This window comes from Dromaius novaehollandiae, chromosome 6, assembly GCF_036370855.1.
Source record: "Dromaius novaehollandiae isolate bDroNov1 chromosome 6, bDroNov1.hap1, whole genome shotgun sequence".
Lineage (NCBI taxonomy): Eukaryota > Metazoa > Chordata > Aves > Casuariiformes > Dromaiidae > Dromaius > Dromaius novaehollandiae.
The window spans coordinates 32,805,057-32,821,680 of record NC_088103.1 but is presented as its reverse complement, the minus strand read 5'-3'; the positions used below and the strand labels follow the sequence as shown (position 1 = coordinate 32,821,680).

Here is a 16,624-nt window from a genome sequence, read left to right as displayed (position 1 = left end):
GCTAGCAGGGCTGTCAGCACAGCAGGACAAGCCGGGAGCTGGTCTCAATGTCGTGTAGTTCAGCACATGGCAGATTTGCTCCTGGTCCCCAGGCACAGCCACAGGCAGTGTTAGCAAACAGGCAAGTTTAGCAGCAGTTGAACTGTGGACACAGTTTCACCCAGCTCTCCGTCGGCCCTTCCCAAGACAGACACAGCTGGACAGCTCGCAAACCCATGCCTGAACTGATGCTGCCAGCAGCTCATCGCCTTGGAGGCAAAGCCAGCGCGGGTTTTCAGAGCAAGGCATGGAGTGCTGCACTCGCAGACCAGCCCTGGGGCCGGAGGTGTTATCGGGGGGCCCAGGGGGGCAGGCCTGGGGCACTCATCCAAAGCACCAAGCATTGAGACACTCTCATGGAAACAAAGTGGGTGATTCACGGGGCCTTGATCTGAGGGGCTTAGAGGGTCTCTGGCATGATGAGCCGAACCGTACGTCCCCCGGCAGAGCAGGAACCCACCCGGTGCACTCTGGATGCACAGAGGGGTTTTCCACCAGTGCACAGTCTGCCTCTCTGCTGCGTTTGGCTCTGGCATCCACACTTGGCGCACAGAGGAGATGCAGTGGAGGCTTTGGAGATGAGCCAGGTGCATGGGGAAAGATCTGGCACCACCGAGCAACTCCAGGAGCCTGATGGAGGCCTTTGATGGGGAGATGCAACCCTAGGCCACAGGCATCTGCAAGGAAAGAGAATCGGGATCACTCGGAGGCTGGCCGGCACAGGAAGCGGTCCTGCAGCATCCCCTGCCCTGGGTAATTTAAACCCAGGTTCAGGCATTTCTGTGCAAAGCTGCTCTGCATCAAACAGGAGTTGGTAAGTGAGCAGCCTGGTCCAGGGATGGCCGTGACACACGTGCACAGAGAAGGAGTGACATGCATGGACATGTGGATGTGGACGTGCACGCACGCAGCATTTAAGTGGCTCCACTTCATTCCTGACCCCCTTACATGGGCCAAACAGAGTCTCCTGGACCTAGTCCCAAGGCATTTCCCAGGTACCAGGAGAACCTTTGCCCAACCTGAGCTGCAGCACCGTCCTCATGGTCTTTGGCCAAACATCACCAGACAGGGCTGGGAAGGGGAAGCAAAGCCAGGCTGGCTGGGACAGGGCTCCACTGGCCACCCAGAGAGGTAGGAGCCATCACTCAGTGTCTGGGGGTCACTGTCCTCTCCACAGGACAGGCTCAGAGGAGCTTCTGGGCCACGAGAATCTGAGACAGAGAGTTGCAAAACCCCAGCTAGTGCCCAGCTCCAGCCTCCCTCCAGCCAGCAGAGCTGGGTGAAGTGGCTTTGGTTTGGGTCCTCTCAGAAAGAGGATGCCTACACCCAGCCTGGCGAGGTGGGGTTTAAAACTAAAGCTAATAATGGTGGCCGGGGGGGCATGGGGGACTGGCTGTCGGCTGTAACTCTACCTTGGTTTGTTTGCTTACAGCATCCACCCAAAATGTCCGTGTGTGTCTCCGGGCCCCTGTGTCAGTGGCAGATGAACTGCTGACCCCAGGAGTTTGCAAAACACCAGGGTTATGGCCCCTTTGACATCCCAGCCTGGGGGAGATGCGACTCGTCCTGACCCCAGCCCCGGGGAAGCAAGCCCTGCGGCACCCCACATGGCCCGGCGAGATGCAGGGGGGACGGAGGGAGGCTGCGGGGCCAGAGACAGCAGATCCCCAAAGCGGTGGCGAGGTGGGCACGCTCCCCATCGCACCTGCTGGCCCCCCCGGGCAGTCGCAGCCCCTCAGCTCGGGGGCTGGCCCCTGTGGTCCTGCCATGAGCCCCCCCCCCCCCCCCCCAATCCCAGCCTTATCCTTACACCTCCAGCTCCCATCAGCCCTGCAGCCCCCATCCCATGCCGGCACCCTGGCTGGCACAGGTACCCTGCCCCTCTCCAGCTCCCGTGCCCAAGGCCGTGTCCGGTCTCCGTGCTGCTCCACGTGCCTCTGTGTTTTGGGAGAGCTGGGGTGCACGATCCCAGGTAAAACTGCAGCACAGACCCTGGGGATGGCCAGCAATCAGCTTCTCCCCGGCCACACAGCACCGGCTGGGGCAGGGGCTTCTGCTCCCTCCTGGAGACATGGCCACAGCACCTACGGGATGCCCCAGGCCCACCGCGGTGCAGACACCCTCTCCAGGGTGTGTGATGATGGGTCAGGACCGCGAGCCCGGCAGGGACCAGCCTGGGCCGGGGCGCAAGCACACAGCGAGTACACATGGGGTTTGACAGCTCACCAGTGACGCTGCTCCTACTTTTCCCCAGGGAGCCCAAATCCCATCTCCGGAGGGTCCAACCTTGCCACCGGGCCATCCTGCCTCCCCGCTGGTGAGCTGGGCAGCACCGTCCAGCAGGACGGACCGGCCAGAGATGAGATCCCCGTCACCTGCACACGCTCCTTCCTCTGCTCCGCACCATTTGCATCCAGCCCCGATAACCTCGTGCGCTGCAGCTCAGGGCTCTCCAGCCCGCTGAGAGCCCATGGCGGGAAGCCGGGGTTGGGGGCACACAGGGGTGCCCCCGGGCAGCAGCACCTATGCAGAGCCACCCCCAGCGAGGACACCATGGAGGCCAAATCCTGCCCACCCAGCTTCAGGCTCTGCCGTCGGTGGGGCTGGGAAGAGGGAAGCACAAGTCCCTGCTCTCCCTGCAGCCTCTCTGAGAGGGTCCTAAATCCCCGCGGGGCATGGCACAGCAGCCCGGCTGCTCCGGGACGCCCTGTCCCCCGGCAGGGAAGCGTGGCCAGCAGCGACAGCCCTGCCAGCGCCAGGGACAGCCGGGCCGCTGCTATTAGATTCGCGCCACGGAGGGGTCAGAGGCCAGGCCGCCTGCGACCTCGGGGTATCTCGGACGTGGCTGTTGAGTGCAAAGCTGCTGCCACTGACCCAGTGCGGGGCTGGCTGGGGCCTTCGCCGGGGATGGCTGTGAGGGGGCCCGGCCCAGGCTGCCTCGCCCAGGGCTTTGGCCAGAGTCCTGCCAACTGCTGCCACGTGAGAGTGGGCAGTACCTGGACCGTGGCTCTCTAATACCGTTTTTCTCAACTGTGTTCAGTTTTAACATCTATTTTATGTGTTACTGGGCTTGAACACATCATGGCACAAGCTGTGCGCCAGCTTCCCTGGGCATCGCCCCGCAGCTGCCCAGCACGTGCTGCCGAGCCGCCGCTGCCACAGATGTCCTAGCAGTGCCTCTGCAGAGAAAACCCCCTCACATGTTTTGGACAGCACTGCGAAGCCGGGGACACACAGCCCCGCTGCCAGCAGACACACTGACCAGCTATCGCAGCCCGCAGCCCTCGGGAGCAGAGCGCGGCTGTGGGTGACCTCCCCAAGCATCCCGGGATGCACAGCCAGGAGCAGCCAGCCCCCACATCAGCTGGGTAGCTGAAAGCTGAAGGAGCCCCTTCTTCTGCGGTGCAGTTGGTGGCCCTGCTGCCTCGCTGGGCCGCAGCGTGGCCAGGCTCAGCGCCGCGAGCACCAGCCTCGAGTGTTAAGGCTTCAGCAATGGCAGATACCTGTGCCCGCTGCCTGGCAGGACAGAGCGGGGGAGCACGGTCAGTTAGCATTGCAGAGAAGTGGACATTCATCACATCCACCTCGCACGGTGGGTCTGGCTGGAGATCGCTCTGCTGGCCCCTCTCCCACGTCCCTGGGGCTGTCCCCAGCCCCACGTGGGCTCAGCAGTCCCTGCTGGCCCCGCTGCCGCTGCCAAGGCTCCTCACACCGAGCAGCTCTCAGCCCCGAGCACGGGCCATCACCAGCCACGGCAGCTTCTCCCAGCGAGCCGCTTCGGCAGGGCGAAGGCAGCAAGCCCTCCTCTCACACCGAGCTGGCCCCAAACCTGTGCCCTGAAAGCCAAGGGAAGGGGCAGTCTGGGAGCCCCCTGCCAGCAGGGACCCACCTGCCTCCCAGAGATGCTGCTGCAGCCCAGGATAGCCAGGGACGCTGCCACCTCCCAGGACAGCCCTCCGTAGCCAGGGTCTGTGTTCAGCCACCGCTCGGATCCTTGGAGAGGAGCAGCATTGCCCCATTTCATACGTGGGAAGCAGACAGCGAGCTCAAGGCGCAGGGGACCAGCCCCACCTACAGCATGATTCACAGCTGTGCCTCTCTGGCCGTCCTGGCACGGCATTTTTAGCCACAGCGATGGAAAATCATCCGGGCAGGATGGGCTGGGGCATTGCCAGGAAAGCTGCTGCCTGGCCACGCTCAGCAGAGCAACTCCCCATCCCTGCAGAGCCCAAGGGAGGCCAGGAGGAAGGCAGTGATGCCGAGAAAAATCACCCCAAAAGCCCTCATGGGCAGCAGCCAAAGAAGACAGGCTCCTTCCAGGGGCACTGGGACAGGTAGCAGCAGCAGCCACAGAGCCAGCACCCCACTGAGGCCTTTCTGTTCCCTTAAAACACAGCCCAGACATGACCTCCCAAATCAGAGCATCCCCTGGGACCCGCTGGAGGCAGCCAGCCGAGCCCCAGACTAGGGGTGCTGCTCAGGGCCAGCGACTAATGCGAAAGAAGGCAGCGCCCGCGCCGGGACCCCCACGCTGCGCCCCCACGCATGGGGAGCCTCCTGCCCCCAGCCCGCCCATGCCCGCACTCACCTGCTCTCAGCCAGCCCTGTTTGTTTGCCCAAGGTATTTGCAGCCGGGGGCACCTGCTTTGATACCATCAGTTCGGCGAAGGAAGCTGCTCACCTAGCGTGACCCCTGTAATCCCATCCTGCCCCATTAAGCGCTGTGTGCGAGCGTGGACCCCCCAGCCGCCTGCCAGCACGGCACTCGTCTTCCCCCAGAGCCGGGCGCAGCAAGGCAGTGACATGGGTGGGAAAGCGGGGGACAAAACCTGCCCGAGTCGCTGGGAAAGGGGCCCAGCAGCACCAATCCCCCCCCATACGCACCCCCTGCCCCATCTGGGGGGCTTATGCCTGCGTGGGGCATCCCCCGGCTGCTCCTCTCCCCCGGCACCCCTGCAGCGGAGCTGGGGACCGGCCGGCCCTGAAACGCCTTCTCGAAAGCCTGTGCTGGGCAGGTCGGGGCGGGGGAGCTCCCTGCTCCCCTCGGAGCAGGATCCAAGGTCCCCGCGACCGGCCCGGCAGGGACAGGCAGCGCGGCGGGCGCAGGCCAGGAGAGAAGCCAGCAGCCGGCGGGACCCGCGGTCCCTCCGCAAGGGCCAGGCCGCGGGAGCCGGGGGCGCAGGGCCACCGCGCTCTCCGCCTGCCATCTAGCGGTCCCCAAGGAGGGACCCGCCGGCCACCGAGCGCCCTGCGCCCCAGCTGAGCCTCGCAGCTCCTGGCCAGGGCCTGGCTGGGTGCTCATGCCCCCCCAGGTCCCCTCGGAGGTAGCAGGGAAACCCCCACCGCCTCTTTGCAGACCCCTGGAGCAGGGCCAGGGCTGCCTCCAGGGATCTTCTGCCTGCGCTGCAGGAGGGTGGCAGGATGCCACACACAAGCATGCCGCTTAGCCCCTCCGGTCTGGCGCTGCTTTGTCCTCTGATGTGTCCCGATCAACACCAGCCACAGTCCCCACAGCACAGCACCATCATGCTGGGCTGGGAACAGCCCTTTCCCCTTTGCTAAACCAGGACTGCTCCTGCTGCCCATTCCCTTAGGGCGCAGGAGGGCAGGATGGGGCATCGGAGCCCCCTCCGTGCAGGCAGGGCTGAGCAAGGGCTGCAGAAGGAGATGGTGGGGAACAGCATGTGGAGAGGATGAGCACAGGCTGCCTGAGAGAAACAGCCCCACTTGCAACCCAGGACAGTCAGAGCCAAGGATCGACCCCGGAGGATCTCCCACAGGAGTCCACGCGGCCCGAGGCACTCGCTGTCCCAGGGCACCAACAAGGCCTGCAGGGCTGGGCAGTACATGGTGTTTCTCGGGGACAACAGCCAGTGTCACAAACAAGGAGGGCCAGCACAGACAGTGACCCACAGGCCAGGGACGCTGCTGGAGACACGCTGAGGACAGGCCCAGCAGGTTGATCAGCCCCTGAGGATGCGAAGTGCAGCCCTGGGTGCCCAGACATGGGGTAGGCCCTGGAGAGGCCAGAGCTCAAACCTGCCCCGTCCCCTGCAGCTTCTGGTGTTTCTCCTGCTCTGCAGCATGTGGCCAGGGCAAGGACCAAGTGAGGAGTGGGATTCACCTCTTTGAGCACCAATACAGGCTGCTCCACAGCACCAGGATGGATGCGGCCCAGAGAGGGGCGTTGCTAACAGCTGGGTCACCGGAGCACACATGGAGCTGGGTCCCTGCCCAGCGCAGCCACTGCAGCTCTGCCCCTTCCCTCACACCCTAGGTGCAGTGCTGAGCTGGGTCATGGTGCGCCAGCACACATGGCTCACAGGGGAGAGAGAGGAGACCCTGGGCCTCCCCAGTGAGCTCAGCAGGCAGCGTGTCTGCAGCATCTTCAAGGGACCAAAGGAGGCAAGTGTCAGGGGTCCAGACACCGTGGAGCATCTCCTACTGCAGCGAGCGTGGGAGGAACGTGCCGGTCAGCAGTGACCCCCACTCTGCAGCTGGCACCTGAGAGACCTTTATTCAAAGTGTAAAAACCATTCTTTACAAAGCATTTTGACCCAGTGCCTTCCCCCAAATCACGGAGAGACCATGAGCCCCCACCCCACCACCCTGCATGTGAGGATGCAGCCTGGGCCCTGGTTTCACATAACACTTCTGACTATGTAAAAACCATCAAGCTGTGTGTAAAGGAAAGCAAACATCTGAAAATCTCAGTGAAACTACTCCCCACCTCTGGCTGTACATCCAGCCCCTGGGGAAAGGGCCAGGGCCAGGCATTGCAGAGCCAGGAGGACAGGGGTGCACAGAGCAGAGGTCCAGGACAGCAAAAAGGCACAGGAGAAGGGATGTGGAGGCCATCCCTGACTCGCACAGCAGAGATAGCAGAGGGGGGAGATACCAGCAGCACCAACCCCGTTTTGGGATCAACTTTCTAGGGCTGTGGGAGAGGGGCCACCCCAGTGCTGGGAGAAGCTCCTGCCCCTCACCCCCAAAAAAGTTACAGCAGAAAGCAGCAAAATTTGAGGTCCTGGCAAGAGGTGTCCGAGGTAAAAGCCATCCAACGAGGAGTCCCAGGAAGTACCTGGGGAAGGAAGAACCAGACTGAGACCAGCAGCCTCCTGCAGCGGTGCCCTCTCCACACCACCACCTCGCAGTAGGACAGCTTCCACCCATGGCACTTCCCACAGGGCATCACCAGGATGGTCCTTCCAGGGCTGCCCAGCCCCTCACCTTGCCACGAGACCAGTTACTGCTTCCCTCTCTGCTTCTTGGCTGGCATCACAGGAGCAATCTCCTCATCGGACATGTCTTCCTCCTCCTCCTCAAAGGAGGAATCTTCCCTGTGCGCTGGGACACAGATAACTGTTACCCACTTTTGCAAATACAGTTTGCCCCCAAGACCCTCGAAGAGCAGAGCAGCCCAAAGAGCTCGTGGGCAGTAGGCCATGTCCCAGCTGGAGGGAGGTCTCAGATGGGAATGGTGACGGAAAGGCATGGGAAGAGGAGACAGCGTGGGTCATCCAGATCCTTTTCCTGGGCAAGGCTCAACACCAGGGAGATGGTCCCCGGAAAACCAGCACAGAGGGTCACTGCTGGAGGAGGCACTGAGCACATGTGCTGAGCAGCACCAGGGTGCATCTCCCCTGGTCTCCCCAGGGAAAGGGGGCATCCCCACGGGCGTCAGCGCTGGAGGAAGCCCCTCCACACCCCTCACTCCTCCCAAGCACCTCCCCACACACAGGTCCTTACTGATCTGGTGCCAGCCGGCAAGATGCACGGGGCCAGAGCCCGCTGCCAGGCGAAAGGTCACCGGAGGCTGCAGCTGGAAGTTGTCCAGACTTAGCTGCAAAGAGACAGAGAGAAGGAGCTGTTAGTGGCAGAGGCAAAAACCAGAATGCCCCTCACCACCTGGCAGGGTGCTCAGCCCAGTTAAATACAGCCTCAGCTTGGGCAGAAAGAGGGGTGGCAAGGGTGCTGGCACCCTGCAGTAACCGCAGGAGCAGGGAAGGGAGCAAGGGCTCAATTTGGTCTCTGAATTGTCTGCATAGAGACTGAGGAGAGAAGACAGAGCATGTTGCCCCCCCACCAAGCCCAGACTGTGCCTCTCTGCACATCCTATCCCCAGCCCCCACTACACAACCACTATCCACCAAAAATGCTTGTGTCCGTCCTCCATGCAAACATTTGGGAAGACGAATCTTCTGCACAAGCCACAGAGCTGCATTGCTGCCACCGTCAAAGGTGAACAGGCATCGCAGAGAAGGCGGGGTGCTGCGCTTCAGTCCTATGAGGCTGCCCCACAGGATGCAGGGGCTGGGGGGAGACCTGGAGCCAGGACCAACCCCACAGAGCTCAGCAGCAGCGTGTGCACAGCCCGGGAGGCTCTGGGGGCACCTGCAGCCAGGCCACGGCTAGCTCTGGGCATTTCCCAGGGAAATGCAGACTAGCTCATGGTCAGGATCCGAGGGGAAAGGTCTACAAACATCCAGAGATGTGCAGTCCCCTGCAGCCATCCCTGCTCGAGTCCTCTAGACATCCTCTTACCAAGGGCTGGCACGACAACCTCAGATTTGCCACAGGCACAGCGATCTCCTGGTTCTCATGGTTTCGCCCAACAACCTCCACCACGTTGCACTCGTCCTTGGCACCGTCCGTGAGGCAGACCTGGGAGGGAGCAGAGACTGGGAATTACTGCCCTCCTAGGGAACGCAGCAGGGACAGCTGGGGCTCTCCTTGGGACAAGTGACCCACAGCAAGGCTACCAGCCCAGCTGCTGTGCAAGGACTGTGTGCGGATGCTGCTACATACAATGGCAAGACACAGGACATGAACTCCTGTTGCACAAAGGCCCAGGCTGACGGCTAATTCCTGGAGAGAGCACGAAATCCCTCCCTGCAGCAGTTATCCCTTTACTGCCTGCTGCGGGGCTCTGGGCCTTTTCCACCTGGGTTCCTGCAGTTGCCTCGGGAGATAGCACCTGGGCTGCATTTTCCGTTGATCTGTGCTGGCAGCTCCTACATTCCCAGGACAGCAACCCCCAGAGAGAGCCAGGAAATAAACGAACAGCAACCAAAGCACCAACCCTGCACCCTCCCCTCGGGGCAGCCAGCGCAGAGGCCTCAGCACAGGGTCCGGCCCTCCAGCCAAGGGGGAGCGAGCCTGGCAAGGAGGCGCGAGGCCGTGGGCTGCCTGCCAAGAGGACGAGCGCAGCTAATCCTCATCTCCCTTACCACAGACAGAGCCAAAATGTGGTTGGAGTCATCCTCCTCGTCCACCTTAAACGTGTAGGATTTGGTACTGCCAGTCAGCTCACAGCCTGGGAACAGAAGATCGGAGAAGCTGAAGTAACAGCTACATGGCCCGAAAGAGCCACAGACGCAGGGCTCCCAGGCGAGTCCCAGCCCGGGCATGCAAGCACATGGCATCCCCCAAAACACACGTCTTTCTAATGCTCAGCAGCAGCCTCAGACCAGGGCACGCAGGGTGAAGTGCCCCAAAGTGCTATCTACCCAGAACTGGTACTACGAGAACAAGGCCAACGCTAAACTATATCTTCTGCTCTACTGATCGGGATTCAGCGGGATGTAGCTAAAAGAGAGAGGCAAAACGCCCTGGGTGTGTTTGCTCGCTGCAGGATGAATCACCAGCGCGAAGCAGACAGGAAAAACGCAGACCTGAGCCCCGCCGCACCAGACGTGGCGGCTGCGAGGGGAGGGGAGGTACCGGCCCCGGCCCACGCCGCCCGGGGCAGGCCCGCTTCCCCGCCCCGCTCCTGCCTTCTGCTCGGCGCGGCAAGGAACGAAATCCAGGGGCAAAAAAGCCCCCGGGGGTTGCGCTGCTTCGCTTTTTCAGCACACGTGTGCCGTGCTGCGCCGGCCGCGGTGCTCCGGGTTGCAAGCAGCCGGGAATAGGTGCACACGCGGTTGGGAGCCGGGCAGGGCCACGTGTCGCAGGGGGTTCAGCAGCGCAGCAGTGACCCCTCCCCGGGGGAGGGGACGGGGCGGCCCCGCTGCCGGCGCACGCACCGGAGCGGCGGCGGCTCCGAGCCCCGCTGCCGCCGCAGCCCCCCCGCCCCGGCCCCACGTGAAGCCGCGGGGCCCCACGTGGCTCCCTGCAGAGCCGCCCCCGCGGGCCGCTCCCCCCGCACCCGGCCCCCTAGATCTCCGTTACCCGCCCCCCCGGGCTCTCTAATACCCCGCTCCCACGTGTCTCTCTCCAATCTCCCATGTTTTCTCTTAATAGCCCCCAGGTCTCTCCTTTACCCCCCCCATGTGTCCCTACTGCGCCCCACGCGTCTCCCCCCATGTCTCTCTCTCCTGCCCCCCCCCCACGTGTCTCTCCTGCCCCGTCTCTCTGTTATCCCCCACACACGTGTCTCTCCTGCCCCAGTTCTGTCCCCCCCCACACACACACACACGTACGTGTCTCTCCACCCCCTGCCCAGGCCCCCGTCCCCCCGCTCGGGGCCGCTCACCGAAGAGGACGCTGCCGGGCCCGTGCGGCTCCATGAGGCGGCGCGGCGAAGGGAGGGAGGGAAGGAAGGAGGGAGGGAGGGAGCCGCATCGCACCGCCCCGGCCCGCCCCCCCCAGGCCGCCGGCCCGCCCCGGCCGCCGCTCCCCCGGCCCGCCCCGCCCGGGGATGCCGAAAGCAAGCGGTGCTACCTCCGCCGCCGCTCCGGGCCCCCTCCCCCGGGCGGCTCCGCCAAGTTGGTCTCGCTTGATTTAGCAGCTGTACTGGGGGGGAGGCGGGGGTAGCTGGCGAAATGTCATATTTATCGTATTTTGTTTCCTTGCAATAAGGCCGGAAGGGTTATTACCCCAGCGGGATCCTGATGGCTTTTCCTGGTAACTGGCCTCATCCCTCAGAAGATTCTCTGAGGGGGGGGAACACGGGAAGGGGAGAGGATCCGAGATTGCCGAGGATGGTGAGCAGCCCAAAAGCCACCCTGGAGATGAAAGACACCACTGCAGCCTTTACCTGCAGGTCTCCTTCCCGGCCTGGGCTTCCAGCCAAGCGAGAGCTTCTGCAGGCTCCCGAGCGGAGCAGGGCAAGGCCTTTACCGACCACGCTGCAGTCTGCGCCGGGCCGCGGCGCACCAACAACTGCGGTTCCTCCCCACAGCCCACGTATCGCCCTTCGCATGGGCATCCCCAGGCTCCGGTGTACACCCTTCGCTGACACCGAGGAGGATACAGAGGGCAGAGGCATAGCCAGGACAGCAGAAAGCTGGGGAGATAACGGGGGTATCATTAGCTTAGCAGGGGATAACGGGCACAGCAGCATGGAGGGAGGGACTGGCTTGTCTCTGTTCCTTTAAGTGTTGGACAAGAACGGCTTGATCTCAGAGCCGGGGGACTGAGGTACATGAGTCTTTCCAGTCTGTGAAAAGGGAAGGCGATACTCTGCTTCGGAGCAGCAGGGAGCACAAAGCCGGAGCTGCCTCTCAAAGCAGACAGGGAAGCCTCCCGGTCCTCGCCTCGGCGGGGAGGACACACGGCTGCACTGAAACGGAGCCCTCTCGGCGGGGGGGGAGGTGAGCTCGCCCCGCGCTCCTGGCTGGAAGCCGGCTCCGCTCCCCGGCAGAGCAGGACTCCACCAGCCAGCCAGTCCTTTTCTTCCAGCTGGAGCCAATTCAACAACAACATGACTGAAGAGGTATGAAGAGCCCGACCTGGTCCCAGAAAAGGACTGGAGTTCACTCCCTGATGGTTATACAAGAGGACCTAGGATGTCTGCAAACTCGTTTGCGTCTGCAGTAGCTGCTCGCCGCAGCCATCTGGCCAGCTGCAATGCCTGATGCACACGCGCTGTCTGCAGCCTCGCACCCCGAAGCAAAGGGGGCAAGAGAGCCAATTTTAGCTTTACGTTCCCTTAAAGGAAAAGTTCCCAGAGTCCACAAACTTGTCTCCCAGGCTGAGATGAGAATTGTAAGGGAAAGAAACACCGCATGCACCCCTTAGTAGCTACCTAAACCCATCTACCATCAAGCTGCTAAGCCCAGCTGCTATGCCCAGGACACACCAAAGGGTAGGAAAAGCCTGACCCCATCTGCAAGACAGGATGCAGCAGGAACAGAGACACTTATATCTATAAAAACTTCCAAATTGCCTGGTGCTGAGAAGGCAAGTGGAAGCACTTCAGACCTGCAGACACAGAGCAGCTGGGGTTGTTCTTCTCGAACCCCCCAAGAGCACTTTGCGGTACCGACCTTGCAGATTATGATACTTGCTAACATAAGCGCTATGCTTCAAGCTGCTCCTAAAATGCATTTGCATTTCTAAAGCATCATTCTCCCAGCAGGAATCCTACAAACTGAAATATATATATATATGAATATATGAACTGAATATATATATATATATCCCTTTTCCTCTCCACACCGAAAACAGTCAACAAGAGACAGATATAGCAACCATTTAAGCCCCAGAGACCAAGATACTGTGGGAAAAACTGGAATGCAGTGGGACTTCTATCTGGGACAGCAATTCCCAAATCTCAGTGTTTTGCAGCCTTTCAGGACCATCATTCAGGCATGATGTGAAACTAAGACCCTTGTAGTCCCCAGTACATTTTCTCCATAACACAGCCACAGTGCCAGCTGAACGGTTGACCCCTTACAGCAAAAGCCTTACCTGCTCTGTACTGTAGGTCTACAGGAGAAGGCAATGGGCACAAGAAGAGGCAATCCTGCGTGTCCTGTCAGTGCACAGTGAGGAAAAAAGCAGAGAATTCAATCCTCGACAATCAAAGCACATCTTAAGCCTTGAAATGGACGGTCCACTCTTCCTTCTGAGCATGCCGGTTATTCTAATTGTCTAGATTAACATCCAGTACTTTTAAAAACGCAGTTACGACCATCTTCAGCAACATCTCAATGCAAAAAGTTCTGCATTTCACTCTTACCATCCCACACCAGTCAAGATTGACTCCCTCACAAAAAGTTTTTTTTTGGTTTTTTTTTTTTTTGGTTTTTTTGCAGCTCCCCTCCCCTCCCAAGCTCTACTATCCAAATTTTCCCATCAGGTCCGTGAGAGCCTCCTTCCTCACAGCTTGCGTCACCTGAAGGAGTTCACGCTACACCCTTGTTCCCTCTCATGCCACTTCCCACAAAAGAGGGAACATAACACAGCTCTGTTGCTTCACCTCTAATTTAAAGGCTATTCCCCAGCTGCTACTCTAACTCTTTTCCACAGTCATCCTCTTGTCTGCAAACATTGACTGCAACCGCTAACCCGCACCAGATGCATTCCTTTAACCACAGATGAAAACAGGTTCTGACCGAAAATAATATTTTTTATTTCCTTTTATTCTTGACTGTTTGCCACTATAAACTAGAACTCCACCGCCACTGAAAAACCCAGAATGTAACAAGCTATTCTCCAGAAAGGGAATGATTTCTTTTCTTTTTTTTTTTGTTTTTTTTTTGTTTGTTTGTTTGTTTTTTTTTTACACAAACAGCTCTAAAACTTAGGCACAAAACCAGCTGCCTTACCGTTATTTTTGGCTTTAGATATTTATTGTTCCTGGGACTAGGGATACACAGAATTTAATTACTTCGGAAAGTACTAAGATCATGACTTAGAGGTAACTGAAGTCCTTCTACTAGAAAACTCACCTGGTGGGGATTATCCAAGCTCTTTGGGTCTCCATGCTAGAAGCACTTGAGCCCTTGAAAGGGCCTATTTGCTGCTGCTTGCAGCAAATAATCCTTGAAATAGAAGAACATCTACTCCATCTGCCCCCAAAATCATCACTTGGTCATGAAGCTCCTTGCAAGGACTACACTTCCTACTTACCTGCCACTCCAACATGCCTCAGAGCAGACACCCATTTCCCTGAGGGAGCCACCAACCTCCCAGCATTTGGAGCACAAAGCTTTGCCTTCCTCCAGCACAGCTTAGCTTAGGCATCACCAGGACAGCCCAAGAGCTTGAACAGAGCTGTTTGTCTTTGGCAGCTGCCAGTTCCCTGTCCCTGCTCACAGCCTGCCCTCCTTGTCCTGAAAGTCACAAAATGCATGCAGGGGATTAACTTAAACTGTCTATGCTAACTCCATATGCAGAACTTGTTCTTGTCCATGAACAACTCTCTAAGTCAACAGAAGTGTTCACATAGGATTAAACTAGCACAATAGACTATGTGAAAAATCACAACCCCCCAACCAGTTTACTTAACTAGACAAAGCCTAACTATTCTGAAGGTACACACCAGGGCCAAAAGCAATATCTCTAGCAGCTTTTGTACACCTATTTATTCCACAGCAAACAGTGGCAGGTTTTTTTTTTTCCTACTTCCTCAGAGTAACTCCCTTGGCTACCGATGACAGACTGTAGCAAAGAGCTCATGGGTCAGATTAGTCTGGCAACACCTGTTTTCAATGGAAAGTCCCTTTCACCTTTGCATTTAACCAAGCTGGGACAGTACACATCAGGGCTCTGACAACCACAGTGGTTAAAAAACCACTGTATCGCTCAGAAGTTAGCAGGAACAACACAGGCAACACAAAACACAAGCCTGAGCATCAACTGCTCTGGTTGACACCAGCATCTTCACTTAAACCATTAATGAAGGGAGAGGACTGACCAGTAGAGGCTGGAGATTTGCTATCTTTTTAAGAGCCAGGAAGCTCAGCAAGATTGTTATAACAAACAGCCAGAGGGCAGTAATGTCTGAAATCACTGCAGCTGGTTGTACAGCAAAGCTTCACAGCTCTCATCTGAGTCTAAAGGCTGGCATTTTTCTTCATTCCAAGACAGATATTTTCAAACAATATTTGCAGTGTCAGAGCAGTTTTGGGGAAAAGACTGGGGAAGGGAACTGGACAGACTACTGAACGTGCTAGGTGATTTCATGACAGGCACAGGTAAGGCTAAGGGAGATTTCTTTGGCTCCATTTTCACTGCTAAGGTCTCTGGGGCCTCTGTGCCCAGAAGCAGTGTTCAAGGAGAGGAAATTCCAGTGGAGGAGGATCAAGTCAGAACTTGAGAAACCTCAACCTGTACAAGTCCACAGGATGCATAAAAGGATGCTGGGAGAGCTGGCCACCATCACTGTGAGGCCAGCCCTTAAAATCTATGAAAGGTCACAAACATCAGGGAGGTCTCTGATGACTGGAGAATAGCAAGTTTTATGCCCAATTGCAAAAAGGGGAAAAAATCCATGACACTGCAGGCTAGTCCTCCCTTTTGTCCCCAAGAAAAGCATGGAGCAACTCCTCTGGGAAGCCATTTCTAGGCACATGAAGGTGGTGACTGGTAATAGCCAGCATAGATCTTCCATAGGTAAATCTTGCTTGACCAACCTGATTTTCTTCTGTGACGAAATAACTAAATCTGCAGTGGAGGGGGAGAGCAATGACTGTGCTCCTCGCCTTTAGCAAGGTTTTTGATACAACATTCTTATATCCAAGTTGAGACCTTACAGTCTAGATGGGTGGACTACCAGATGGCTGAAAAAACTGGCTAGATTGTCAGGCACAAGGTGTAGTGACTCATGGTTCCTATTCCAATTGGAGCCTGGTGGAAGTGGAGATCCTCATGGTCCATACTAGAACTCCTGCTCAACACAAGCCAGCAGTGCACCCTGCCAGCCATGAAAGCCAACAGCATCATCAGTCACATTAACAAGAACATAACCCAAAAGATCAGAAGTTATTTGTTTTCACTAGGCACCTGTCAGACTGCATGTGGAATCTTTTATCTACTTTTAGACACCTCCCTCCCTCTCAGGTACACAAAAAACATTGATAAAATTGAGGAAGTTCGTCCAGAGAGTGGCCTGCAAGGAGAAGCTGAGGGAAATATGCTTGTTTAGCCTGGAGAAGAGAAGGCTAAGGTATTAGAAGGCTGCTGCTAGGTCCCCCCCCAAGAAGTGGTAACAAAGATGGAGCCAGGCTCTTTACTGAGGGGCTCAGCAAAAGGATAAGATAATGGTCAAAACAGGCTCTGACTGGATGCAAGGAAAAACGTTTTCCCCATGAAAACAATCAGGCAACAAGTAGTACCTCTGATTTTGGAGGTTTTCAAAAGAGCTGACCATACACAGCCCACAGCAACCTGATTTGAATTCAGTGCTGATGCGGCTTTGAACACGAGGCTGAACTAGATGATCATCCAGGGTCCCTTCCAAAATGAATTTTAAGAGCTTTAAGAGCATTTTAGTATCTTTGATCTTCTGACAAAAAGCCATTTCCTTCCAGCAGGACACTGTAGTTACTCTATTGCACCACAGATCAGCTTGCGAGTTCTTGGACATCCCTGGAGACACAGATTTCTCACATATGCTCAATCCTAACAGAGCAGAACATTCTGCTCTCATGACAAGGAGCAGAGCACATCCTATTAAATATAGTTATAGTCACTGATTTTTTAGAAGATTTCCTCCATTGATGAGGCTTCTGTCTGCCCATACTTACCAAGATGGGAAAGTCTCAATTAATCACCAAACCAATTGAAGAACATTTATCTCAATTTCCAAGCACTTCCCTTGCTCACCACATCTCTCTTCTTCAGTACTGCAAGTTCCCTCAAGGGTTGTGGCTGCTGCATTTAATCAAAACAGCCTCCCCATATTCTCAGTCTCTTT

At 57.6% G+C, this 16,624-nt stretch overlaps 1 protein-coding gene across 1 annotated transcript; it reads right to left on the bottom strand.

Annotated features, from left to right (window-relative positions):
• Positions 1 to 6,537: 6,537 nt before the first annotated feature.
• NPM3 (nucleophosmin/nucleoplasmin 3) lies at positions 6,538 to 10,646 on the bottom strand. The gene is made up of 6 exons (XM_064514133.1): positions 10,514 to 10,646; positions 9,270 to 9,355; positions 8,584 to 8,703; positions 7,789 to 7,882; positions 7,270 to 7,386; positions 6,538 to 7,120 (listed from the first exon to the last, which is right to left on the bottom strand). The coding sequence occupies exons 1-5, from the start codon at positions 10,545 to 10,547 to the stop codon at positions 7,286 to 7,288; spliced, it is 435 nt and encodes a 144-aa protein (XP_064370203.1). The 5' UTR covers positions 10,548 to 10,646; the 3' UTR covers positions 6,538 to 7,120; positions 7,270 to 7,285.
• Positions 10,647 to 16,624: the final 5,978 nt, after the last annotated feature.

What these genes read in the sequence shown, in the direction of transcription:
- NPM3 (XM_064514133.1), bottom strand. Translation starts at nt 10,547, where the DNA reads ATGGAGCCGCACGGGCCCGGCAGCGTCCTCTTCG. An exon ending in GCCCGGCAGCGTCCTCTTCG is followed by an intron (nt 9,356 to 10,513) that starts GTGAGCGGCCCC and finishes TTCTGTTCCCAG; the next exon opens with GCTGTGAGCTGACTGGCAGT. An exon ending in GGTTGTCGTGCCAGCCCTTG is followed by an intron (nt 7,883 to 8,583) that starts GTAAGAGGATGT and finishes GTCTCTTTGCAG; the next exon opens with CTAAGTCTGGACAACTTCCA.